At 38.4% G+C, this 27,914-nt stretch overlaps 1 protein-coding gene across 10 annotated transcripts in view; it reads right to left on the bottom strand.

The window, feature by feature from the left end:
• The window catches only part of Osbpl6 (oxysterol binding protein like 6), a 186,383-nt gene that overhangs the window by 37,345 nt on the left and 121,124 nt on the right, over positions 1–27,914 (bottom strand). For 4 of the 10 annotated variants that reach the window (XM_063259363.1, XM_063259366.1, XM_063259364.1 and 1 more), the window contains 9 exons: positions 24,189–24,281; positions 16,191–16,313; positions 14,305–14,358; positions 13,145–13,258; positions 12,859–13,029; positions 10,439–10,571; positions 6,894–6,997; positions 6,230–6,322; positions 1,913–1,987 (listed from right to left, as the gene is read on the bottom strand). In XM_063259363.1, coding sequence (XP_063115433.1) covers positions 1,913–1,987; positions 6,230–6,322; positions 6,894–6,997; positions 10,439–10,571; positions 12,859–13,029; positions 13,145–13,258; positions 14,305–14,358; positions 16,191–16,313; positions 24,189–24,281 — 960 coding nt within the window. The remainder of the gene's footprint in view (positions 1–1,912; positions 1,988–6,229; positions 6,323–6,893; positions 6,998–10,438; positions 10,572–12,858; positions 13,030–13,144; positions 13,259–14,304; positions 14,359–16,190; positions 16,314–24,188; positions 24,282–27,914) is intronic. The other 6 variants (XM_063259367.1, XM_063259369.1, XM_063259368.1 and 3 more) reach the window with 3 other exon arrangements.

Genomic DNA, 27,914 nt, shown 5'->3' with positions numbered 1-27,914 from the left:
CCAAACTATATAACTGCATGTATATTTAAGTGTATAAGATAGAAAATGATATCACAGAGTTTTATTGGATCAATGAACAGAACTGTTTGCAGTATCATTGATGGAATGTCCACTTTACAAGCTCTAATTTTGTGACTTGAACAATTATTTCTAAGATGACAATATGTAATCCATTAAAAAAAAAAAAAATGAATGATCTTTTTTTTCCCACACTGTGATGTTGTTTTCTAATAATCATTTGGGCTTTTTAATTTTATAAATGAAAATTACAGAATTATGTAACTAACTATAAAATTAAGAATTATGTAACTAACTATATATGTATCTGTCAGAATTTGTTGCAATGTATTAATCAATGTATTAATACAATCAATGCCTTGGATTTATTTCCTGAGCAAGATAAAAGGCCCAAATCCAGCTTTAAGTGTTTCCAGGTATAAACCTGGAGAGCCGCAGGTAGCTCCCATGCCGACCATCACCGACAGAGAAACCAGCTACCATTTAAATTTTGAAGCATGTAATATCCAAATGGCTGAGTGAAAACCTGAGTTAAATAAGGCCTCAGGCTAAAGAAGTATTCAATTAGATAGATTAATACATTGATTAATGTCCAGCACATCGATGTCCAGATTTACTTATCTGCATTTGAAAATGCATACTGACCATGAAAGCAATTTCAATAATTTATTGGCTCAAATGTCTACAAAAGTGTGAATTTAAGAGTCAGTTCCCTAACAAATTCCATGTCACTGCTTGTCTCAATGATTAAAACCAATTCTGTTCCTCAAATAATCCAACTAAACACCTATATATAAAGCCAGAGATAATTACCAAACAAAGTGGAAAGCTAATAATTTTCATACCAGTAGCCATTTTCCTACAATGCAACTAAAATCTTCTATTTTTCACCAATTCTACTCTTAAAATATATCCCACCTTCGGCAAGAGCAAGATTATTGCTCATTTAGGAAATATGTAATAGTCAAAAAACCAACACCCGTAAGTGCTTTAACCTGAGCTAAACCTCCAACAACAATAATATATAACTTTACAAGCTCACAGACTTTCATGATGAAGCAAATGTGTAGTCTTATGATTTACTTCTATTCAGTAAAAGGTCTTTTGTTTTTCTTCCTGAGGAAAAGTCTTGCTCTGTTGCTCAGGCAGGACTTGACCTAGTGGGGTAAAGTCATCTTCCTGCTTTCCTGCCCACAAAGGGTTCTTGTGTTTAGACATCCTAATAAATATTCTGCATGGCTACTCAACATACTTTGCTTTATCTACCTCAATACATTCTCTACTCTCCTTATATCCTTTCTAATGACAAAAACATCCTTGGAAATGGATTAAATATCCTCTTAGCATATTTTCACATCAGTATTCTTTCCAGAAAACAATTTTCCCTTGCTCAGTCTTAATTTGGATAGCCATTTAGACATGACATCAAAATACACCTTTTCTTACCCTCTCATTTCTTTCTCACATCCTTTTCAAATAGTCACATTGCTACAAAAAAAAGCATAATGTAGGTCTGTAGTAACATGACTTTTCTTAGGAAAACAGTAATCAGCAAAGGTTCCAATATCAGTATGGAAGAAAATTTAAAAAACAAAACAAACAGAAAAACAACGCTTAGGATTTAAAAAGATCCTCCACTATGGGGCTCTGCACCCAAGTTTTGCAAAGTCGAGTTGAAGTTGAGTCTAACGCATTTCTCACAGGGAGAGCAGAAGTGAGACACAGGACCACGTCACAGTTCTCCACCCGTGTCCGCCTCCTGCCATGCAGAGGCAGCCAGAGCGCATGCGCAAGCGATGCACGCGCGTGGCCACAGCGGACGCCGCTGTGCACGAGTGTTACCCTTGCACACGGTTTCTCATTAAACTTCCACTGGAGACTGAAGTCCACTCACTGTGGTAGCCACTGCTGCCGCTAGCCTCTGCCGGCGCCGGGTTGCGCTGAACTGGCCCTTCGCGGGTGGCCCTTCCTGACAGTGAATGGGAGAAGAGAAGGGAGCGGAAACACGGGGTGGGAGGGGCAGGCGGGGCGAGGGAGGGCGAAAGATAATCAGACAAGGGCCAGGGAGAGTTTTTAACCCAAGTTGACTTTTCTTTAAAGAATCAAAACCAAAAGCAAAAACCAAAACCCTCAGCAGCGAAAGGGACATTCAGGTGAAAAATGATGTCACTCTGATCGCGGAGTCACTTCAACCCTGCTCGAAAAGGAAGCGGAGGGTCACGACCGGATGCACAGCCTGCGATTTTAAGGTAAAATAAATATGCATACTGTTTTATTCATACGATGTCATATTACATCAATCCAAAGGCATCCAATAAATGGCAGCAAAGAAAAAAAAAAAACACATTTGGGGAAAGCCGATTATCTAATGTGCAAATATGAAAATGAACAGTTTGCCGTGACAGCCTCCTATTGGCCAGGCAGAATTTTGTTTTAAAATTTTATTTCTTATTGGGAGAAAAATAATAAGGAGGTTACCAGTATTCTCCAACGTCCCAATTAATCCCCTACCATAAAGCTTCCTCACTGATATTCAATATTAGAGGACTGGCATTTTCAAAATTTTCCAAGGAAGAAGCCAGTATAGGATAAAAAAAAATAGTGAAAAAAAAATCTCAACTTCTCAGTATGTGGAGATAATGCCTAAGGGGGAAAAAAAATCAGCTATGAAAAACTGAAAGCAAAGGTTTCATTGGTAATGTGAACCTCTGCATAAACCAGTAGAAGAATCCTAGAGCCTTCTCCCATTGTCCTCTTCTTGGTGGGTAGGTTTAAAGAATTTATTTCCTTCAAACCACTCTATTCCACCTGACAAACACTGAGTTTTCAAGGTTGTGAACAGGAATTTCATTGCCAATTAACTAAGATGAGCTTTCTTAGAATAACCTAACAATCTATACTGAAAAAACAGTATGAGCGTTTTCCTCCATAGAGAATAACAGAAAAATACTGTAAAATTTTAAATCTCTGACCTCTTTAACTTTTCCAAATCATTCGTAGGTCTTTTCCATCTTCACAGATCTGCATACATGTATGTCACACACACACATACACACATACATGCACACACACATAATCTGTTCTCCACACAAGGTTTTCTGTATAATAGAATCCCTTTGTACTTAATGTAATAAAAAGAATAACTCATTTTTACCATTTCCTCCAATGTCTAGGAATCAGGTACTTAACTGATGCTATTAGCAAAACAGGAAATTTAGCAGAATAGTCTTCTACAGCACACCTTTAAAACTGTTTCTTTCTTGCCTTATAACACAGCCAAATTGTTATTACATAATGATACCTACTAATAGAACCAGAAAATTATTACTATTACTGGTTCTATTACTAATAGAACCAGAAAATTAAAAATTTAGGAGACAGGAAGTTCATTTGCTAAAAGGTAATCCCACAGCACATTCCAGGACAAATGTTGACTTCATATTACACCATAGACTCCTGACTCCAACTATCCATCCAATAGCATCTAGTAGAAATATAGCCATATAGGTCCAGAATGTAACCTTCACATTTGAGACAACGGCAAGATCTAACCTATATGAAAATAAGCAATCAAATACCCAGTATAACACATTCTTCATTTTTATCGTCCTTAAGTCAGTCTTTAAAATGATCTGTTTTATAATTACTTAAAAATGACAACTATGATAGAGTGTTGAATGCAAGGCTCACAGACACAACAGCAATAATAACCAAGACCACAACCACCAGTAGCAGACCACTGGGTCCTTCACAAAGGCCAAGGAACTAAAAGACGCACACCACAGAGGGGATGGGGAGTGAGCTGTCACCACCTGAGAGGCTCCCAAGTTGGCTGCAACAAACAGTCATCAGGGAAAATGAGACGATAATAAGCTTATACCCCATACATGTCATTACTAAATGGAATCTCGACAGTTAAAAGCATCTAAAATAGGAGGAAAAAATCTGGGGATTATGGTGGGCAGCAAGTGGGAGTTAAGACTCAATCTAGTAGAGTAAAACTAAATCCTGTGCCTTCTGTAGTGCAAATACTGCTAATTAATGAGGTTCCTGGTGCCCAGGTGTGATGCATACTGAAGACACTTGGGGAAAGTTCCCAGTCACAGAGAATGAGCATCTTGGCGGCTCCTGGAACACCTGGTGGCCTTAGGTGAGCAGAAAAGGTCCAGGGATGGTACCAAGTTCTGCATCATTTCTGCCCTCCATATGCTTCGTTTCAGTCCAAGTGAAAGTGGATTTTCTTGTTGCCACAGGAAGTCTATTATTTCTATATAAAGCTGGAACTACATATCTCACTTTTGAAAAGGCAAAGTTTCTTTTGGCAGCGGCTAAGATGATTTCCATTTCCCTCAAAATATCCACAAAGAATTACAAGAGTCACTGTGTTACTCTTTAGCAAGATACAAATAAAGCAAAAGAGTCTAAATAAAAATTTTAACACAAACCACATAAAGATGTGGAATACAAATGGAGCATATCTTCCTGTCATTTGAACGTTTTCTTTTTCTGAGGACTCAAAAAATTCTTGGTAACATCTCTAAGTATTTAAAAACATAATCTGTGGCTAGGAAGGGGATTCGGCACTGTATTCTGTCTCCTTCAGCAATGCCAGAGTAAAGAGGAGGTTGTTGTGTGCTTCCTGACAGTGAGGGTGTGGCACTCAGACGTGCCGACAGCCAGCCTACCCAAGACAGCAGCTGTGAACAGAATCTGTTCATGGGCACGCTTTATGAAAACACATCATAATAATATCTGTTCACGGATGCTCTTATGATGCTGTGTTTTGTGTTATTTTATTTAAGAGAAAAGTTCTTTTATTTACAAAATGGTCCTTTTTTCTGGCCATGACAACCAGCTTACACACACACACACACACACACACACACACACACACACACACACGTCAACATCATAAACTCAAAATAAATGAAATTGCCAAAGGCAGTTTTAGGTAATTTTTTTGTTAAATTATTTGGTACAAAAAGTACTACAGTATTAATTTTATGAATACAATGGCAGACACACAAAAACACACTGAACAAAGGAATGCAAAAAATGGTATTCATATGATATAGACATTCAAAATTTAAAAATGGATCTTTAAGAGCCTTTTAAAACTTATTTTTAAAAACATCAAATTAGTAAGTTTGCTATTTACACCTTCAGAAGGACAATGCACAGAATGTTATTAAAGCAGTCAGAATTAGCAAATTATTTTGTTAGTTATTCAGAAGAAACAGAAGATCTCTGAAAAAAGTTCCTTTTAACCTCTGTACTAGGATATAAACTGATTTATAGTATAATAGAAAAGCTAACTCACGTCTAATTTTGACTGCACGAGGCAAGAATCATTAATAACATTCAAATAAGAATAGTGGAGATTCTAGTTTAAGGTTTGAAAGATGATTTATAGCTTAAAGTTTAGGTATATTTTGTTGTACTGCAATTTTAGGTATATTTTGTCTGTACTGCAATACAGTAACATAAGCGAACCTTACTATAAAATTTTTAAATGACTTATTTCAAATCAAAAATTTATTTCAAATAAATTTCAAGGAAATGATCACTAGCCATTAAGACTTTAGTTGAGATTTTAAAATAGTTTTTACAGGTCAAATAATATCATCTATTTTCGCCGAATCACATAACTTTAGAGTTGAAAGAGAATCCAGAGATCATTAAATTTATTCCATCATTTATCCAAGAGCAAATGGAGGCCACCAAGATTTAACCAATGTACACAGAATTATAGCCAAAACCCAGACTAGAACCCAGGTCTGTTGATTTTTAATCTATTGTACTCCTCTATTGATTTTCTTGATAGATTAAAAACTTGTATGAAGTTGGCACATAAAAGGCCCTTTTAAGATCTAGTACATTGTACATAAAACCCTTAGATTTTTAGCCTAGATTTTAAAGAAGACTTTGTGTTAAAGTAAGTTTTAATGGCTCAAAGGCTATAATTGAGAAGGAAAATGCTACTTTACAGTCATACTGTATACTTCTGACATTCTTTCAAATTCTTTTCATTTATGTTCAAGTAGGTAAATTAAATAGCCTTCCTACTATTTTGGACAATGTAAATTCTCTTTGAAAAGCTCTGGCTTTAAAGTAGTCAAGCTACTCTCTCAATCTAATGCCCATGTACTGATATATAAAGATGAATACTTTCAAAATATATGAAAACATGAAGGAAGGAAAAAATCTGTACCTGCAGTTGTATTTTTGTATCTTTGCTGACACTTTTTGTTCTCCAGCGTCTTGTGACCCGCTTGTCTTTCTTTGAAATATCTACACAGTTAGCCTACATTGTACAAATAGTTAAAAGCAACATAAGATTATTAAGTTCACAGGGATAACATACATGCAGACAAAGAGCTCAGCAAATTAGTGTTTAATCATGTTAGAACCTTGAGGCAAATCAGGCAGAAGAGAGAGGCACCATGTTCAAAGTAGAGACAAAGGCTACATTGTATTTTAATTATAAGATACATTTTCCTGAGGTGCAAAATAAAAACAACAGGATTACAGAGTTTGAGCATATTTTGTACCTAAAAGAATGGTCCATAATTCTGAGTGTTTAAAGTTGTACCTTTAAAACTGTCATTTCTAAGGCAACAGGAATATGGAAGAATGATTCAGATATGTATTTTATGGCAGCTGATACTGTATTTAAATGTATAACATTTTAAAAAAGTCATCTTAATTAACACAATGACACCAAGATTTAAAATATTAAGAATAACCCCAGAATACAAACTAGTTAGTATGGCAGTTATTTCCCTTTAAATGTCACCTTGTATATTCATAAAAAATCCAGAAAAGATTAAAGGTAAATACCTAGGTCTTTCAACCAACAGCAGTAGTAGGTTTACCTGCATGTCAGTAAAGTTAGGTGCTGACTGAGTTCTCTGAAGTATCTCCAAATTTTGTAGGAGTTTGCTAAGTTCCACAAGGTTTGATTGACAGTGTGCAAGATCTAAGAAAGATGAGAAATAAAAACATGTTAGACTTAGTCTGGGGGTGGTGGCAACTGTAATGAAAGGGAGTGAATCCACTTGCAGTAAGTATCACAAGGTATCTCCATGTTTCTATGATGGTAATATAGACAAATGAAACAAAGCAGATCCTTGTTTGGCATAGAACCATAAAACCAGATGATTTCAAAGCCCATTTCATGAATTAATCATTCTTAGTGTAGAAGACATTAAAATCTCAGCCAAACTGTGTGTGACCACTTTCCTACTTGGAGGGTTTTGTCACAGGGGCAACATACTCAAGGGAACTTCAGCAGTCCTATGGTCATATTCTTAGGGGGCAGTCTATGTGTCTAAAACAATTTGCAAGGTACATGTCTGGAATTTGGGCAGACTCAGAGTCAGGTTCAGAAAAACAGAATGGAGTCACATAAGGTGGTGCATGACTGTAATCCCAGCATTCTAGGAGGCTTGGCAGCAGGATAGCAAGTCTGAACCCAGCCTGGCCAACTCAGTGACTTGGGGACTCAGTGACTTACCCCCAAATAAAACAGTGTAAAGTGATGTAGTTCAGTGTAAAGGTGTTGGCTTCAACCTCCAAATGACATACACACACAGTGGAATATAAAAGTCAGTTAAACATATTCATAATTTAGCTCACTAGTAATGTTGCAATGAAGTCTATTAGAGACATTAAAGTAATACAGTATTTTATATCTATGAAAAAAAGTTCTCCAAGTGTCAAATAATTTCCTTACATATTTAAGGGCTGGTATAAGTCTAGATCTATGAATATCCAGCTTCTTTCATCCACTTTAAGTACTAAAATTATATAACCAGTTCAATAAGGTGTTGTTTCATCTCTTGAAATGTAATTAGTGAAATATCCATCCAATGAAATAACTAAGAAATATTCATACTTTTAAAATACAATAGTAAGGACTCTATGACAAGTAAACAGTATAGATGATTTTTAAATTGCCGTAGGAGATTTTAAAATTACTGTAGGAGTTACTACGTGTTGAGTCATCAGGGAAGACTTGTAGAAGAAAGGTCTATGTTCTGGGTTGGGAAGATTAACGGAAAGTTTTCACCAAGCAAGGGAGGTGGGAAAGGCAGAGAGGGCACCGTGAGTTCAGAGAGCAGCCTGTGCGAAGGCATGCAAGTGGGAATACACAAATCAGCTCACCAAGTAGCAAAATTATGGAAGACAAGCCTGAAAGGGTATGTAGGGCCTGGAATCTCAAAGCGCGGGATACATGTGGGGTAAGCAGTTTGTACGAATGCTCCCAGAGCTGATGGAGAACCACTGAAGAGTTTCTGCATTCAAATGACTTTAAAAACAAGCAGTCTTGTGGGAGTAGTATTAGGAGACAAAGTCAGATGTGAGTTGGCTGGAGTCCCGATCTCTCCACCAGGACAGCTGCATAATCTTGGGCAAATCTTCACTTCCATGTATTTCACTTCCTCACTGGATGGTTTGGGCACAGCCGCCATACCTGGGCTTTGCAGCATGGTGACACTTGTTTGTTAAAAGCCAGCCCAGGACCTGCACACAGGTTCAAGAATAGTAATTTCCCATGAGCCCCTTGAGTAATTTCCCATGAGCAGGATGAGGCAGTGGAGGGAGAGACCGAGGTGGCAGAGCCATCAGGAGGCTGTGTGATGCCCAGAGGTGAGGAGAGTGGTGGGCCTGATTTAGAAGGCAGGAATAGAATTCAGTGCAAGGCAGGTAGGCAAAAAGGTGAGGCGGGTGGGGGAGTTTGCAAAGAAAAAACAGGCAGGACTCTGGGCTGGATACTCGGGGAGGCGGATCACAGATGCCTTGAGTTTCAGGGGTGGCTGTGACAACAGTGTTAAGGAATGCAGGGAGAAGTGGGTGCTGAGTCACTTTTAGGGAAGACACAGCTGACAGGGGAGTGCGACATCATTTTTATACGGCTGCCCTGGAAGTCTGAGTGCCTGAGTTGGCTTCCCAACTCCGTTTCAGTAGCCTTGGGAACTTGTCTGAGGGAGGAAACATGGGAATCTCTGCTGCAGGAGCTTGCAGAGTCCTCTGCAAGAAAGTGCGGTCTGGCTTCTTTTGCAAACCTGAAATTACTGGCCTCAGACTGGTCTGACGGGAAAACCTTAACAGCCTGTCAGCTAGATGTGATTATGAATATAAAATCCCTCTTATATCACATTTTCAAGTGAAAATGCTACAGACATGAGCAGGGATGGTGGGGTACACCTGAAATCCCAGCACTGTGAGAGGCTGAGGCAGGAGGATCACATGCTCGAGCTCAGTCTGAGAAATTTAGCAAGTTACTGAGTACCCATCTCAAAACAAAAACTTTAATAAGGCTAGTATGTAGCTGAGTGCAGAGACCCTAAGAGTGCCCTAGTGCTGCCAAAGAAAGAGCCACAAGACTCAGTTTACACAGCGGTGGGGTTAGATACCCAGTTGGTTGAGGAACTAACAGATTGCTAAATCTCAGAGAGAACATCAGTGAGTTTTCCAGTAATGTCTGTTTTTAATTTTACAAAAGAAAAATATTTTAATTTACCCCAGCATCATCTGAAGATCATTACAGAATTTAAATCAGTGGAGCCCTCTTGAGTGCTTTTTTTTTTTTTTTTTTGGTCTTTTTGAGACAGGGTCTTGCTATGCAATTCAGACTGGTCTTGAGCTCACTTTGTAGCCCAGGCTGGTCTCGAACTCACGACGATCCTCCTGCTTCAGCCTCCTGACTGCTGGGATTACAGGCATGAGCCACCACGCCCAGCTCATTCTTGAGCCGTTACTTTTCCCCCTTCTGAAGATCAGCTGGAAACTGTTTCCTAGACTGGAAATGGCCCATCCACAAGTCTAGATGAAGTTGCTCTGGCTGACTAAATGGAGGAGGAAGGAAGAGGAGATTAAGCGGCCCCGGGATGGCAGAGTGAAGGACGTGTGTGTCACTTCAGATGTTTAAACAACTGATGCACACGGAAACACCACTCACGGGTAACTATGGCTATAAGAAGTGGCATCTTGAAATTCTGCCGCTATGGCTGGGTTGCCAGGAGACACATGCTTGTTCCACAGGCAAAACAGAGCAGCTCGGGAAGGCAGTGAAGGCTGTGGATGTGCCCTAGAGAGGAAGGCAGAGCAGAGCCCAGGAACATGGGTGGGGGCATCTCCAGGGTCAGGGGTGGCGCCTAGGAAGTCATGAGATAGAGACAAGGAAGAAGGCGAAGGTGAGTTCAAGGGAAGGACAAAAGCCAGACCCACTGGTCCTGAGAGTGCAAGGAACTGGCACATGAGAAGCCCACTCATGGGTTTATAGAAAGATCTAGAGTAGAAAAATAAGGACAGATGAAGGCTGTGGAGGAGTCCAGGCAGGATGCAGTACCCACAGTTCTCCATGGTAGTTCTGATTCTTTGTTTCAGTGGTTTAGGTGACACGGCAAAGACTAACCTTCTGCACACCTGTCCATTTCCTCTGAGTCCTGCAGCCAGGCTGCCACTTTGCTCTGGCCGGTCGTGCAGGTTGCAGGGAGGCTGTTGCTGCATGGTAGTGGGGACTGCCAGGGAAAGCTGTTCGGCTGCACCTACAGGGGACAGGGATAGAGCCCAAGGGATGGTCACAGGCAGCGGAAATGGTACATTTCAACGGTTGCTAAAAATACCAGTATCCTCAAAGGAATATATTCTTTTCAAATAAAGGAATAAAGAATACATGCAAAATAGAAAAGAAACTTCCTCACAAAATGTGGTAAGTGTTCAGTGAAGACAAGATTCATAATGACAGCGATTTTACTGAGTTGCCAGATCCATCATTCAAGTAGGGGACAGCATTTGAGTAGGTTGTGTCTCACACACCAACTCAAACTCCTGATAGTGTTAAGTCACCAGTTAATCTGTATTTAATACAGTGTCCTTACTGCAGAACTGACTCTCTCTCTCTCTCTCTCTCTCTCTCTCTCTCTCTCTCTCTCTCTCTTTCCCCTCTTGATATTGGAAATCGAACCCATGATCTTTCAACTTAACTATATACCCAGCCCTACTCAATATTTTTTTAAAATTTTGAGTCCAGGTCTTACTAATTCACCAGGTTGCCCAGGGTGGGCCCAAACTTTGTGATCTTCCTGCCTCAGTTTCTCAGAGTGCCAAGGTTACAGGTGTGTGCCACCACATGTGGCTTCATTGCAGAACTCTGAACACATGACTTAAGGCCTCGCCTTTCGAAAGTTCCCTGTCCTCTATCATCAGCTTAAGATCTTATCAGCCACAGGTGATTCCCAAATCCATTATCCACCAATATCCAGCCTTATGATTTGAATACACACTGAAAATTATATAAAAAGGTTTGCCACACTATTATTTATAGCTTATTTTCCATTGAAATGATTTTATATGAAATAAAGTTGTGTGAAATGTGCAGGTATATACTTGGGTGAGGGCCATAAACACTCAGTGAAATAGGTAGAAATTTATTTTCCCAAGAAGCTGTAAGTTTAAAATTCCATATGTGACTTTTAACGTTCAATTACAACTGATTGCATCTCTTCTAAATCATTATGAAATGACTGATGCACACACTTAGTAAACCCAGACTTGTTTATTATCCACACAGGGCCACAGACTGATCAACATTCAGGAGCCCCACAATTTGACATGTAGAAGGAAAGCAAAGAGATAAAAATCTCTTTTGAATCTTTATTGCATTTTAATAAACCTAATAGAAATCTTTCACTGACTTAGATTTTACAGATATGTCATCTGCAACTACAAAAACAGAGCTTTTGTGAAAAATCACAGTTGAAGAACTTTCTTATTCCAAGGCAAACGGGGGAATTTGATTCTAGTCCATGATTCTCAAATATCACCCAAGTTATTTGATAAATAAGATGAGGGATGAAAGTAATGTATCTTTTGTCAGTACCTTGTGCCAAAGATGCAAAGAGAAATTGGAAGAACCAAAGAATTAAATTTTTGTATTTTTGAAAGATTTACTTGGAATATGTTTTTTATTTTATTTGGACTAACACTGGGAAGCCTAGAGAAGCTTCGAACTTAACATAGACCCCTGACCTCCTGACACATTTCCTTTTATTTCAGAATAATTAAACAGTCCTTAGCAAAGCTACAACCAGAATGAAATAATAAAGCATCTGAGGGTCTTGCCAAATACAGTTGAGAGTTAAAAACTACTTTAGTCATTTCTACAAAAGTAACAAAAAGTTGACTACAGTAATGTTCCATTGAATCTGATTTGGTTAGTCTTGCAGTTTCTTCATGGAGTTTTGTAACAGTTTTGTAAGCCCTGGGGCCTGCAGTGTTGCTACATTTCAGAAACCTAATTATTGAATCAAAGGCAGAAACAGCTGCCGCCCTGCCTGCTGTCTTAACCTTGACTTTACTGAAAACAGACTCCTATTACAATCCAAGGAACAACTTAGACCTCCCTTGTCTATGAGGCACCTAGTATAATGGAAAGGGCACTGATTATGGAAATGGAGACGGAGGGTCAGATCCTGGAATGGCTATGCCACTTGTGGACAAATAATTATTTCTCTTTGCAGTATGAGGAGTTGAACTTGGGGCCTTCGCATGGAGTTACATTCTTTTGAGTGTTGTTTAGATGAATGTTACTCTCTTTTCAATATTCCCACAAAGCTACAGAAAAACAGGAGCTAGTCTGCTCATCAGAAAGGAGAAATAACTGTTAATATACTTGGTAATCACATTTCTGCCTAATCCATATTTGTGATACCTTCTGAGTGTCACTTCACAAAGCAAACCTTCAACTTCTAGAGCTTTCAAGTGACACACATGATATGTGTGAATAACTCTCCAAGCAATTTCCAGGCTGATTTTTGCAGAGCAAGGCCATACCTTTCCATCCACAACAGAAACATTAGCAGCTGGGGAGGACTCGGCTGTGGAAGTTGCAGGAAATATGTGAAAACTAGCATCTCTCGGCGATCTCACAATTTCATTCTGCCGGTACAAGCGATGGTGGCGCAGTTTGGACACCCAGGCATCAAACCAGTCCTGGGATTTCACCTGAAACCACCAGCAAGAAAAGCAAGGACGGTGAAAACAGTCTCACACCCACCACAGGTGCGGGGACATTACTGCCCCTGCTACAGACACAGAAACTGTTGAAATGTGACTTCACCTTCAAGTGATAGATGTGCTCTTCTGTGTCAAGGTCTATCCTCCGAGCTTTCTTTTTAATTGACATGACAGATAATCCTACATCGATGCTCCCGTGGACCTTCCCCTTCTGAATCTGAAATCAAAAGACTTGTAAATAGGTTAGAAGGACATCTGGTCTGATCTGTTTCCTCCCTAAACTTAACTGAGGCTCAGGTTTTTAACTTATCTATGGAAAACAGAATAGCACAACTCTTTAGTAGAGAAAATAGTTAAGGTTCTGAAGTTACAGTCCTTAGGCTGAGGACAACTGACTTCCCACTAATGTCAATGAGTAACGTTTTATTCCTGTTTTTGCCATAAGCTAGTCAACTTGTCATAATTCTAGATTACACAGTTTATATCCCCCCAGGAAGACATTTTTAGCTGGTCCTAAAATAGCTGTGGTCAACTTTTGACCTACGACAATCCAGAGCATCCCTGAGAAGTCAGCTGGAAAACAGCTGCTAGGGCGGAAGAGGGCAGATGGGCGCAGGAGGAGATGGCTCCTCCTCCTGGGCGCCCCCTTCAGACTAAGGGCAGAGCCCATTCAGTGGCAGAGACGGGAATAACTGCAGTGTGAACCTTCTGTTATTTCCCCTATAACAGGATGACAAGCAGAGAGACTTTTCCAGTTTTGCATGCAAGCGACTATTTTAAATATTAAAAATAATTTGTGATTCCCAAGATAAAAGGATGTATGAAATAGAAATGAAGTTCAAAAGACAGTTTATAAGAGGATGGCAACAAGAACAAAGATTTCTCTACACCTCAGAAAACCACATAGAAACGAATTTACTGAGTGGTTAAAAAAAAAAAAAATGTTTGCACTTTCTCTCCAAGAGACAAAGAGTGATTTTGGCAATGTGTCACTTCTAGGTTTAAGCTTCTATTTTTAATAACATGCATCAAAATAGCTAAGTTAAATCTTCATGCATTAGTTTCAGGTTTTATGCTATCTCAAGTATAAGCATAAAACACATTGTTTCTGGCACATGCAGGTTTGGTAGATTGTTAAATATTACAAACACAGACATGCACAAAACTGGTAACTATGGCACAAGCCTTGTACAATTACAGTGTTTACTCACTTCAAGCAGAATTCTAACTCAATCTTTGAAACACATCCTGTGTGCTACTTACATCAAGTGGTGCCTTTGAATATTTTAGCATTCCATTATCCAGGACAAAAAAACGCTGCAAGAACCAAACACCCCTAGTTACTGTCTGTACATAAAATATTCTCAAGTGTGGGTCTAAAGTTGCTTTGCAATTATCAATATATTTGATTATTTTAACATAGAATTTAGAGCATTATTAAATTGCAAGGATATCAGAGCTTGAGGTCCATGCTACCAATCTACCAGAGTTGTTTTCTTGTTAAAACATAATGGGAGTGGGATTTTTCACCATGATTATTCTTAGTAAGAGGGACTCTCATGGCCTATCCTTAAGACTTTTTAAATGAACCATCCAAGATTTTTTTTTTGAGACACCATTTCCCTACGTAATTCAGGGTGATCTTGAATTCACTATGTCGCCTGGTCTCAAATTCATGGCAATCCCCTGCCTCAGTTTCCCAACACTTGGGAGACCTGTGCCACCAGGCCTGCAAATACTGGATTTTTTAAAAGAGAGAAATAAAAACAATCTGGCTTAGTTTACAGAGATGCTGTGAGAATCTCTACACAAAACTGCATGAAAGTTTTACCCTGGAGGTAAACTCCTGAATTTCCCCTGGAGACAGTACCATGGAAATCTTCTGGAAAAAATCACTAGAGAAACTAGTTGTCTGGCTCAATGAAAAGTTAAGTCCTTGAAATGTTAAGTGACCTTAGCAATATGCTTACATTATCAATTTAGCAAATGCTTGCATTTGAAAAGAGATTAACAATTATTTCCAAATTGCATTAAAGGTAAAAAAGAAATGAGTAGTTTTTTGTTGAGGGGCAACTTCATCTGCTCCAAGATCTCTCTGGTACACTGTGAAAGGAACGCAACAATTTTCAGCAAACACTCAGGAAGCAGGAACACTTTCTGCTGTTGATTTCCCTTCATGGGCATTAGGGAGAGAACAGCTCCCAGGTCCCAATCACACAGTGGGTCCAATAACCTTCTCTAGTTCGCCACAGCAGGGAGTCTTTCTGTTGCTGGAAAATGCCACTGTGGAAATGTTTTCATGTGATTCAGGTATTCAGATCTACTGAGCTAGCAGGTGGTCAGGGCCAACCTTACTCCTACCTAGAACTAACAAAAGGTCACTGTGACCCTTTGTTTCATATTCGGGGGCAACAAGTAAGTATGAAAAGAAAGAATCTCAGCTGAAAAATACTCAATGACTCAAATTGCTTATCTGCTGGGCCACTAAATGGACCGAAGCTCGAATTCATACATGGTGGTACTGGAGGGCAGGAGAAAAGGTAGCATGAGAGAGGTTGCCCACTTTTTATGCAGCAAAATGTTCAAAGGCAGAGTCTAGAAACTTGCTGCATACTTCTTTGTCTTTGAGGATGTTCAGAGGGAAGAGAATGAAGTAAAGTTTGAAGGGCAGTAAACCTTCAGTATCAGCAATCTTCCAAACTTAGTTTGCCCTGGTAACATTACTTGTAGTAATTTATCCCAAGGAACTAATTAATACTAAAATATAAATATGTTCATCACAACATTAGAACAGTGTAACATTAGACAAGTTTTGCATATCTATCAGTAAGAAAGCAGACTGGGCATATAAACCCATCCAATGGAACACATGCATACATTTAAAATCTCCTATTTATAAAAATGAGAATATATCAACATTAAAGCAGGTTAGACAATAATAAGCATATTTGGGTTTTAAATATCTCATAAAATATTTTCCCTATATATGTATATTACACACCTTAGGCATGATAGCTTGTAACTCATATGGCTGAAATAAGGTTTTGAAAATTAGTTTTACATATACAACACAGTCTTGGCTTCCTGTAACTACAACTCAGATTCTCTTTATGAAGATGATCAGAACTTCATTCTGATAAAACTGTTACCTTGTGCCAGCCTTTTAAAGGCCATTTTCTTTTCTTCAGCATAAAGCCTTCATGTTTGTCTGGTTTCTGGACATTGGTTTGGCCTATTTTCAGCCCTTCTATAATTTCCCAGCTGTCAGCTTCCTGAGAGAAAAACAACAAATAAACAATCTCATTTTCTGTGTCTGATGACACTCTGAAAGCAGATTCTTAAGCAGAAGTCACTTCTGAGGTAAGGTGACCCACCTGAAGTGTAAGCCACCTCCTAGAGCACATTCTAACAACATGTTAGGCATTTAAAAATGAATTTAAAATGAGTTTATCACTAGATCAAGTGCGGTCCATCGCAGACCCACAGGGTTGCCATGTTTACATGGATTGGAAAGGAACTTTGCCAGTACTCAGAATATTTAAGATGAATTTTTCCATTTATTCTCTAAGTCCCAGAAAGCGACTGTTTTGATGGCAAATGTGCAATTAGTGTGTGGACCTGGCTTTCCGTGTAGAAATGGAAAAGCTGCAGTTGTCAAAAGTGGCTCGTAACCTGCTACTAACAGAAAAGAACAGGACTGTGGTCGTGATTTCTCCTGGGGTGGCTGACTGCATTTGCAGGGACCCATCAAGCATCTTGCTCATCAAATGCACACATGCCCTTGGGAGCCTGTGGAAGCAGTAGCAACCTACAGAGCATGAAGCTGGATACGAGAGCTGGGAGACTGCCTGGTGCTACAGGGTGTGCTTCCCATCTGTCTGAAGGCCCTGGGTTCAGTGCTCAACATCTAAATGAAAGCAAGTTAAAAAAATAAAAAAAGGAATCTTAGTTCTAGAGTTCACACACTGATCAATCTGTTAAAAATTAAGTGAAATCATTTCTTCTTTTTTTTTTTTTTGAGGCAGGGTTTCATTCCGTAGTCCAGACTGGCTTTGAACTCACTGTGTAGCCTGGGCTGACCTTGAACTCCAGGTGATCTTCCTGCCTAACTCAGCTTCCCAAATTAAAGGCATTTGCTACCACACCTGACAGAACAGTTTTCTCTTGCATGAGGCATGTTCTGTTAGATCTTAAATATACACACCTTCTGAATGTCTATAAAGATTTGGTGACACCAGTCTGCATGAAAGATGTCTATCTTCAGTCTTCCACAGTCCCTGCTGAGCTTGGCAAAACTACTTGGCCTTTACAACAGCCAGGATTTGAAAATCCAAGGTTCAGGAGGTTTCCAGGCACCTGTGGAACTGTATAATAACCCTGACCTGGCAAATTCCAGAGCAGTCCATGCTCTAGGGCTCAGGCACTACACTCTGGACTGCAATATGGCCTTCCAACAATTAAGCAGATTGTAGTTCCTGAGGCAGCAACAGGCTCTTCATAGCCTGTCTCAGGGCAGGGAGGGTGGATGCAGTGCAAGGGGTCTCAGGTGACCTACTCTGCCATCTCTGCTTTGGAAAAGTGGGTGCTCTGCATCCAGCCCCTCCCAACTGATGTGGGAAGCTGCCTTTTGAAAAGGCTGGGGCTATCCGAAACACCGTGAGTTCACAGAACAATGGGTTTGACAGGAATGGCCAAGGGAATTCATCTCAGGGCAGATGGCTTTGCTGGTCCAAGGAGGCTGCTGAGGCTGCCCAAACCCTGCACAGGAATTCAAGGCTCCGATGAGGCGCGGAGGAAGAGGAATCCCACCAGCTACAGACAGAGCCAGCGTTCTCCACCCTTCTTGGCCTGTTTCTCCTGAAGCCTGCTTGCCTTGCTGCTAAGTTTAATCAGTGTTAAATTCAAGCATGTGCAGATATGGACGGACTTTCACATGAAGTTATATTTTCAGGCAAAGCAACGGCTAACACTGCTTCTTTCTAACCTCTGTAAACTAGGAGGAGCTCCTGGCCTCTAAACAGCCCTCTACACTTGACACCATGCCTCTCCTGTCCCTAAACCCAGCCCCGCTCCCACCCCAGGAAAGTCAAGCAGGGGCTGTTGTCACTTCATCTTTGAGATCACGCTGAGGGGTATACCACCTACCGCACCTTGTAGAAACACACTTGCTGGTGTTCATTTGGTAGAGTGACAGAGTCTGGAAAGGACCTTAATAACCCAAGGATGGATTTTCTACTTGAAGATAATTCTGAGTCACTGTGATTGATCTGGTCAGAACTATTAATAAGACACAGTGATTTTAAACAAGTGTTTCTACCAGTATACACTGTCCCTGTCTGCAACTCACTAGCACACGGCAGTGGGAAGGGTCATCTAGCCAACGCGTTTCAGAAGAATTGTAACCAGCGAAGAAAGAAACTGGAGCCTCCTGGAAGAAACAAAAAAGATGGGAAGAGGAAGCAACAACAAAAAGTCCCCAGGTCCCAACCCTGAGAACATTGACCCAGGACAGGAAAATACAAAGGAGAATGAGAACAGCAAACACGCAATATCAGACACGGCACCAGTGGACATAAAGAGATATATTTGGGACCTCATAGACAAGTTCAAAAGTGAATTATTTAGCCAAGTAAAGCAAAATATAAGAAGATTAATAAAAGATATGCTAAGCACCCCTCAAGCAGACACAGACAGAAGAAGGGAGGAACTCAAACAAAGGAGAGAACCATTTGATGTAGAATATTAAAAAAATATAGAATATATGAAGCAGATTCAAAGAGATTACCAGGAAATTAAAAACTCTATGGAAAGATGGAAAATCAGCTTGAAAGAAACTAAGGATAGAATATCCAAACTGGAGGACAGTTTTGCAGTGTGGGATTATGAAAGGAAAAACTTTTTAAAAATAACAAGGAAACAAGCAGTAACAATACAAAGGCTAGAAGATGACAAGAGGATCTATAACTTGAGAATAAAGAATGTGAATGAAGAAGCAGGGGTACCAGCAAAGGAACTACAAAGGTTATTCACAGAAATAATTAAGGAAAACTTCCCAAACATAGGAAAAGGAAATGATATGCAGATGTATATGGCATATAGAACTCCAGCCACCTACAACCAAAACAGAGCTACACCCAGGCATATAATAATCAAGATCCCAGAAATTCAGTATAAGAACAGAATATTAAAAGCTGTTAGAGACAAGAAACAGATAACCTATAAAGGAAGGCCCATCAGAATAATGGCAGACTTCTCAACACAAACCATCAAGTCAGAAGAGCCTGGAGTGAAATATTCCAAGCCCTGAAAGAAAATAACCTCAAACCCAGATTGATATACCCTGATAAACTGTCTCTAGAAATTAATGGAGAAACAAGATGCTTCCAAGACAAAGAGGAACTTGAGAAATTCACAACCACCAATCCAAGTCTATAGAGAATACTCCAGGGCATTCTAGAGAGAGAGAAAGGTACCAGGATTCCAGGAACAGTGGCAGAGAGGCCTCAATGCATGGAGCAGAAAACAGAATGAAGAAGATAAGCAGACAACTGATGGCAAAAAAAGAGCATAACAGAAACGAGGCAGAGAAGATTTTGTTCAAAACTGATATGATTAATAATATCAAGTCTGAAAATATAGGCAACTACACTGAAGATGACAAGACTCTACGATACACATTTTGGTTTGATAACTCCTGGTTTTTGAAGTTCTACACTATAGATAAAGTTGTGTTTTTATTAATACTGTTATGTTTTGATATATTCAATTATACTATGTCTGATGATATAGCCAATTCTATTGGAGATAATAAGAGACAACACAGGATCCATGGTAGAACTCTTTGTACAACGGTCTTCTATGTTTTTTTTTTTTTGTTTCATGTGTTTATAGGAATATGTTTTGTTTTGTCTTGCTTTGTTTTGTTTCTCCCTCTAATATAGAAAGGATAGAAATACATGTTAAGACTCATGCCTGTGTAGAATCTATAAACATCTTATGAGAACTGATCTTATGACACATGATGAAATGAACAGATACTTTGAAGAAAAAGAGACACTAAAATACCCAGTGCTGATCCTGGAGTGTCATAATGTGACACCCGCCAATAGTATTATTCTTTGTTCAGAGTGATATTAGCCTGCTTGGGTTTGTTCAATCTCAACATAATTGAAGATATGGATAACTGCATGTATGTTTAAGTGTATAGGATTGATAACAATATTTCTCAGTTTTTGTTGGATAGCTGAACAGAACTGTTTGCTGTCTGGCTGTTTGAATCCCCACTTTATATGCTCCACTTTAGTATCTTGAATAACTATTTGTAAGAAGACAATCTGTAATCATTAACTAGTGATTTCTGTTTTTTTTCTTTGAAATTATGTATTATCTCTACCCATTTTCTGTTTTCTTTAGTCTTTCTTTAAATTAAAGTTAAAAAAAGGACACTACAGTACCCTATGCTGATCATGGAGTGTCATGATGTGAAATCTAGCAATACTATTATTCTTTGTTCAGAATGATTTTAACCTGCTTTAGTTTGTTTAATCTAAACATAAATGAAGATATGGAAAACTGCATGTATGTTTAAGTGTATAGGATTGACAACCATGTTACTAAGTTTTTATTGGACAGTTGAACAGAACTGTTTGCAGTCTCGCTGTTTGAATTTCCACTTTACATGTTCTATTTTTGTACCTTGAACAACTATCTGTAAAACGACAATATGTAAACATCAACTAGTGATTTCTTACTATTTATTTTTTTTCTCTGAACATATGTATTATTTCTACCTATTTTCTGTTTTGTTTAGTTTTTCTTTAAATAAAATTTTTTTAAAAAAGCGTTTCTGATGAGATAATTTCAAGTTGTAGAAATTACATTTCTTTTGGATAACACAAGTGCAAGTAATATTATCATATTATTCAGTACCAGGGAACGGCTTCTTAATATGGCACTGCAATTCAACAAGTGAGAACAGGTTTACATACAATGTCAAAATAGTAAGAAAATATTAACATAAAAAGGCTAGAATTTTGATTTTCTACCTTTACCAAAAAAGTAGATAATGATCCTAGTCCACAAAATGATGGATTTTTTACTAATTATTTTTTTAGAATTTTGATATAAATAAGAAATTAAAAATAATGACTCTCCATATATGCATAGATATATCTCTTGGTTGAACAGAATTCACCAGATTACCCATATATCTATAAATGTATCCTCTGTTCTTAAACATCAGTATATAAAGACATTTCTTCCTTGAGCGGCTTCATCTATGGGTAGTATCTCTAATGGAATAGATTTGTATATCTGCTAGATCTTACTTGAAGAATAGTGTTTAACTTTGTGTGTGTATGTGTGTGCGCATGCGTGCATGAAAGATGAACATTATTAGATATAAATAGTGAAAAGGAAACATTTAATAATCAGTACAAATGCATTTCTTTTTCCTTTTCCTAAATTAACTCAAAATGTAGAAGCAGCTTGTCCCTCTGGAACTATGGCTATTGATTTCTATTAAGAGTGGTTTCCTTTTCATCGGGAATTTAACTGAAGCAGGAAAAAAGAGATAAGATAGAAAAAGCAAAAGGTTAAAGTGTGACCTAAATGCTGCAACTGTGAATCAACAATTCCATTTGCTCTGATGTAATATTCCTCTGCCTAGCAAAAGAGAAAAAAACTTTAATATAGTTCTTACAATTAAATAAGTTGTCAAGCTCACAAAGAGGCAGAGTACATAATCAGAGTGAACAATGCTCTCCCTATTTCATTTCAATTATAAACATTGATGACAATATTACAAACAAGTTCTGTAAGAAATGAATAACCATCTCAGTACAAGATAGAATCTTCTATGTTCTTCTATGTAGTATGTTAAAATTCTTCCTGCTATGCTTAGTAAGCTGGATCTAGCAAAAGAAAACTAATCTTTCTGACAACTGAATTTCTTTTGAAATTTCAACTGATGCTTATTTTCTGCTGAAACTCTTCAATTCTCCTAGGTGTACTTAAAATAGAAATGGACAAAAGTCCTAATGTGATCATGTCAGTACCAGACCTAACTCAAATATGCAAACATTTTTGGTACTATGGAAGTCTCAAAATACTTTTTCTCTAATAACAATGACTAAAAACAAAAAATAATCTAATAATAGCTTAAGCCTATTCACCTGAAAAAAACTGGGACATTTCCTTTCTCGGGGTTGCACTCCATGGGTGTGCACGCATGATGGTGTGTGTGTGTGTGTGTGTGTGTCTGTGTGTGTGTGCATAGGTGGGCGGGGACAGTTGTGGAGGCTCCACTACATTAAAATGCTCTAAGAGTGGAAGGCATCAAGCTAGGGATTTGAAACAAATCTTGAGCTAGGAAACTGTGTCCTTCAAATGAAATTCTTCTAGTACCAGCCAGTGCCCAGGAAGTCTCCTTTCTCCAAAGGAGCCAAAAGAGAATGAGATGCTGTGCTACCTAGATCGGTTCTCTGTGGTACTTGACTGCAGGTGAGCCTCTAATTCCAGGAGGCCCCAAGATTTATTCTGTACCTTCTAATTCAAAATCACAATTACGGCTTGTTAGGCCTACAGCTAGATCCAAACAGGCAACAACATGAAGAGATGACAAGCGGATGCTGTGGGTTCCCCACCCAAGTTTTTTGATCAGGCAAATGGATCCACACCCCAGGCTGCTGTGAGCTGGACTAACCATGAGAAATTATAGTGTTTGGCCAATTTGAAGCCTTTATGTTTGGGAAATGAGACTCAATTGTTAGTAAAACAAGAACATTAGGACTGACTTCAATGAACTGGTTGGCTGATTGAGAGATCACATTCTAACCCAGTGCCCAGGACAAAACCAAGCTTGATAACCGTCAGCTGCCTTTTCCATTGCTCTATATTTCTCTGCTGTCTCCGTTTCTAACTATATGAGTGAACTGATGTGCAAGGAGATACATGAATCATATTTACCAAGCATTCGCTCTTTATTTGCTGTTCAAACAGAAGTCAGCCACTTTTTATTTCCTCTAAATTGAATTTACGGTTTGGTAATTCCCCCTTTTCCTTAGCTTAGCAATCTACTTCTGTCTGACAGCATGAACTCAGTAGCTTATAAAGTCTTCAAAGTATAGAGGTGTGAGAGCATATATCCTGTAACACCAAGATAGTGTTGTGTTTTTCATTTTACAGATTATGTTTCATTTAGGAAACGCAAAATGAAAGGATCAGCTACACATATTTAGAAGCTAGCTATCTTTGGAAATAAAGTGCTATTTTTATAACTGAATTTAAACCCCACATGTAATATATGTTCAGAGTTCTTCGAGAAGGGAGCCAGCGCACTGAGCCTCTCAAGGAGGGCTGGGATTGGTAAGATGCCACCTCCTTGACTGACTTTTACCTTTAGACATGCTCCCCTAAGCTAAGAAAGAGCAGGCTGATGGGGGAAGGAACCTCCCATGAGACAGCAGAAGCTGAATAAATGATCTACAGTGTTCACGCGAAGGCGAGGAGACAGAAGGGGACTGTGTGAAAGCCACCGCGTGCAGGTACTGTTACCCTGCAGGTCATAGATGGTGAGAAAGTATTGGTTGTTGAGCTGGACAAATTTAAATTTGAATTTCTGCCGTGTTCTTAACAGCTTTTTTTGACGGGCGGGGGGAAGACCTCTTTCTCTTTCTATAAAAGAGCAAATATCTACATGGAGCTGTTTCTAAGAATTATATGCAATGGGTTATTCTATATAAGCCCTCAGCATAGTGCCTGGTGTGCAGACCACAGGCAACAACAGTAGCTAGTAATATCAAGATTATTGCTGGATCCAGTGATTTTTCCCCCATTACTTTGGCACAGAAATATTTACTGCTCTCTCTTATAGGTACTAACGATGCTTTCTCTTTCCTTTTTCCCTAAAATAAAAAGAATTTTAGCCATTTGTATATAACCCTGCAAACCTAATGTAAATTATTTCATCAGTCTCTCCTTACGCAAGGCAGAGAAACTGTACTGCAGTCAGAAGGAAGCTGGAAGAGTTGTCATACGACTGGTGTCACAGCTACCTTAGGGGAGCCAAATGGAAAAGTTATTCACAGTTCGCTTGGCCCCAGGCAGGCAGGATTCCATCTGGGAAAGCAACATCCTCTGTCACTGACCTTGGAGAGGGAGACTGGCTCAGGTTCTAGCAAATGCCGACTTCCGGAGGGCTCGGTGCTGGTGGAACCAGTCCTCTCCAGGATGTGGATGCTCTGAAAAGGAGTGAAATACAGGCCCGGGTTAGACACTTGCTCCTCATATGGATGGGCATGTAGGTGAGATCACACAGACCACAGCTCAAACAGGAAGCAGGGTTAAAAACATCAAGTACATCAGAGACCAAAGATAAGGGCAGCAGGCAGGAAGACAGGTCAGCGAGGATTTTATCTTCCTTCTTATGGAGGGACCGCTAAACGTCAGCTGCAAAGCCAGTTTCTGTCTCAGAGGACTCAGAGGAGTAGCTTTGGAAAAACTTTAGGACACAGAAAAATTGAGTACGGCAGACAGTTTTATGACTTTTTGAGAAGGGTACCTCTATTACTTTGGCTAATTACTTTAGACAGATGTATTTGTTCATTTCTCCAACAGAAAATGCTAATAAATAAAGAGAAAGGTTTAGGTCAAAAAGTCCAGAGCTTTAATGTTGTTTGGTCTCTAGAGTTTCTTACAGAAGTGCACAGAGAGGAAAATAATACATCAAGTACAAGAAAAAGTAGATGCCTTTTACAAAGACTATGAAGAGCATTCATAGGTCAGGAAGAGAATATTTCTATCTTCTGTAAATAACGATAAACACAATCCTTTAAACAACACAAACAACTGCTGTTTAAAAGTCTTGGTAATTTTTAAGAGTGTAAAGACTTCTTGGGACTAGGATGTTTGACAACTGCTTAGGTTCTAGAATTTAAAAATTTGTGGTTATTTTTAAAATAGAGTATTTTGATATATTAAGTTATTCTTTTTTCATAATGCTTCTTTGGAGGGAAATATTTTTTTAAACTAACACATTTCAAAAATTTTTAAAAACTAGTTAATATGTCTTAAGCAAAAGTATACATATCTGCTCATTAGTAATCCCAAACTCTCTTGACACAACGCAAGCTTATATGGGAAATGAATCTTGTCTTATGTATTTATCAAGTACATCTGAGCAAAACCTACCTCCATAATATAAATACTATGAAGACAAAACCAATAAAGGTATTTTTAAAAATGAAGTAAATTTTCTAAGAAACATTGACAGTAAATGCATGCAGGTATCACTGTAAAGAAAAATACAAAATGCTTCTCTCATCATTAAATTACTTTACTTTCTATTATTAAATGATTTTATAATTTGTGATAATTATCCAGAGGGAGACAAGATCCCATAATATAATCTTTTTTTTTAAAAAATCAAGAGTTAGAATCATTTAGAAGTCACACATTTTAATAGTAAGTTCCCTTATCATCTAATAGGATACAAAAAATTCTAGTCAAGTAAATATAATAAATCAGAAGATCCAAACCTTGGTAGCATGTGTCATTAATTCATTCAGTGAATCAGCATATCATTACTGGGTATCAACACAGAAAAGAAAGTGACAGAAAAGAACGTAAAGAAGAAAGCAGGCGAGAGAACTGTTCTTTTTTTTTGTGGTACCAGGGATGGAGCTCACAACTGCATGCTCACCAGGTAGGCTCTTATGCCACTGAGCTAAATCCCCTGCGAGAGAACTGTTCTTGTGATGTCTGTGTTCTAGAGGGAGGTCATACACCAAAAAATAAAACCCTATAACACTGAACAATTTTGTGAGCCCATTGGTTCACCGTGTCCCATGTGGCTACTGCTTTTGCTTATGTAGTTTATCCAGGCAGCTGTCTTTGGTCTGAACTTTTCTTTAAAGACTCCCTCCCTTTCTGGACTTTCAGGTTGCTGGGCAGAAAAACATACATACACTGCAAATTCACCATCCCTCCCCCCTGAAAACACAGTAATAGAAGCAAAACATGGAAAGAAACCTGATCATAGCAACTATGTAGGTGGAAAAGAAGGATTAAACTTAAGCAACTTGGCCAGGAAGAGAAAACTAAATCCCTTAATTTCTGTATGAAGACACAGACATAGAAATGGTTGGTATATTTAAAGTATGGTAAACATGAGTTTTATCTCTATAGATGCAAAAGGAGTCTTTAAATGTTGCCAAAATTTTATGGATCATGATCCAGAACTAACATTCCTAAAATATCTATTCCGCAAAACAGTTTATATTATGGAAGAAAAGGTAGAGGTTCATTCACTTCTAATACAGCGAGTACAGTACATACATACTAAAAATGAGTGAAAAATCTGAATCCTACATGTTGATTTGCCAAGGTGCAAATATATAGAAATGTTTACTGAGCCATTGTAATAAATGAGTATTTTCATTACCACAAGTATGTATATAGTCTATTAAAAATTACAATTTATAAAATACCCATTTATTCTCATTTTAACTATTAACTAAAAGTAAGTCATTTTATTTAACCTCCCATATAGCAAAGTCATTAGCTTTTTATAAACTTGCCTGTCTTATATCTGCGTATTATTAACCATCATTATGAAAATGTCTTCAATACCTTGAATGGCTTCAAACTTATGCTATTTAAAACTAAAGCTGTACCTAAAGTTATATAACAAACTTAACCACTTTATATTTTACATAAAATATATAAGTACCTTGACAGCTATTTTTTAATGTCATCAGCTAAAAAAGTTTTAATGCCCCACACTTAGTCTTAAACCATCTTCATCATAGTGTCATTTCTTTTACCCACAATGCACCCTGCCCTGCACCCCAGCCTGTAGCTCAGTGGCAGAGCACTTGTTTGGTATATATAAAGACCTGGGTTCAGTTTTAAGCACCACAAAAATCTCTCCCATTTTTAAAAAAATTTTCAGTGTTTTCTGGTTAATTTGTAGAGAACAGTCCCTTAGTATCATTAACAAATAATTAAGCATAATTATTTGTTACTTTGGAATTATAAAAATCATAGCTCTTTTGAAAAAGAACTTTTGAAAACATTTAAAAAGTCTGACTTTTTAAAGTGAAGAAGAGAGTGGGTTAATCACTAGGCTCTTGTTGATTAGATTTAAAGCTACAGCTGGTCAATGAGGAACACACATCAAATCTGACTCTGTAACACCTGCAGTTACAAAAGGTCTTTTCACGTGGTTTCCCTTAAGATCGTAATGTGCGTTGTAATTTTTCTACTTTTAAAAGATAGCTATTTTCCTACTCTTTCACAATAACATGAAAACATATCCCACTGTCCTGAAAAGCTCATACACCTTATATAAGCAAGTTAAACAAAGCATTATGCAAACTTGTTTATTACTCTTTTGAAATAAAGTTTCCTCTCATATCCTAAAATTTCACTTTAATTTCCAGTACAATTTTTAAAAGAACTGACAATACACAGAGAAGATGGCAATACTTACCCACCTCTTGTTCCCTCTGCTCAGAGAGAAGAGAGACATACTTAGCTCAGGTCAGAAGTCTGGAGTACCCATTGCCCTGTGGCTCTTTAGCCTAGTCTAAGCAAGTTCCCAGGGCTGGCATTCACCAGTCTGAGTACCTCCTGGGCAGCAGGTGGAAATCTGCCAACGTGACTGTTGGATACCAGTTTCCTCGTATCAAAGATGTGGTAAACAGACAGACAATGAGACTTATTAATAGCTTAATGGTTCAACGTGACACACGTAGAAGAAACAAGACTCTGAAAATGAGAACCAGAAGATCTGTTGCACAGGGTTTCTTGTCATTTCCTTACTTTAATTTCATTTCTCAGAGATAGAAAGGAACTGCTGGGTATGTTTTAGG

Source organism: Cavia porcellus, unplaced genomic scaffold (assembly GCF_034190915.1).
Source record: "Cavia porcellus strain 051 isolate PalLab524CR breed Dunkin Hartley unplaced genomic scaffold, mCavPor4.1 scaffold_12, whole genome shotgun sequence".
Lineage (NCBI taxonomy): Eukaryota > Metazoa > Chordata > Mammalia > Rodentia > Caviidae > Cavia > Cavia porcellus.
The sequence above is the reverse complement of the archived record's forward strand: the minus strand, read 5'-3'. Positions and strand labels throughout refer to the sequence as shown.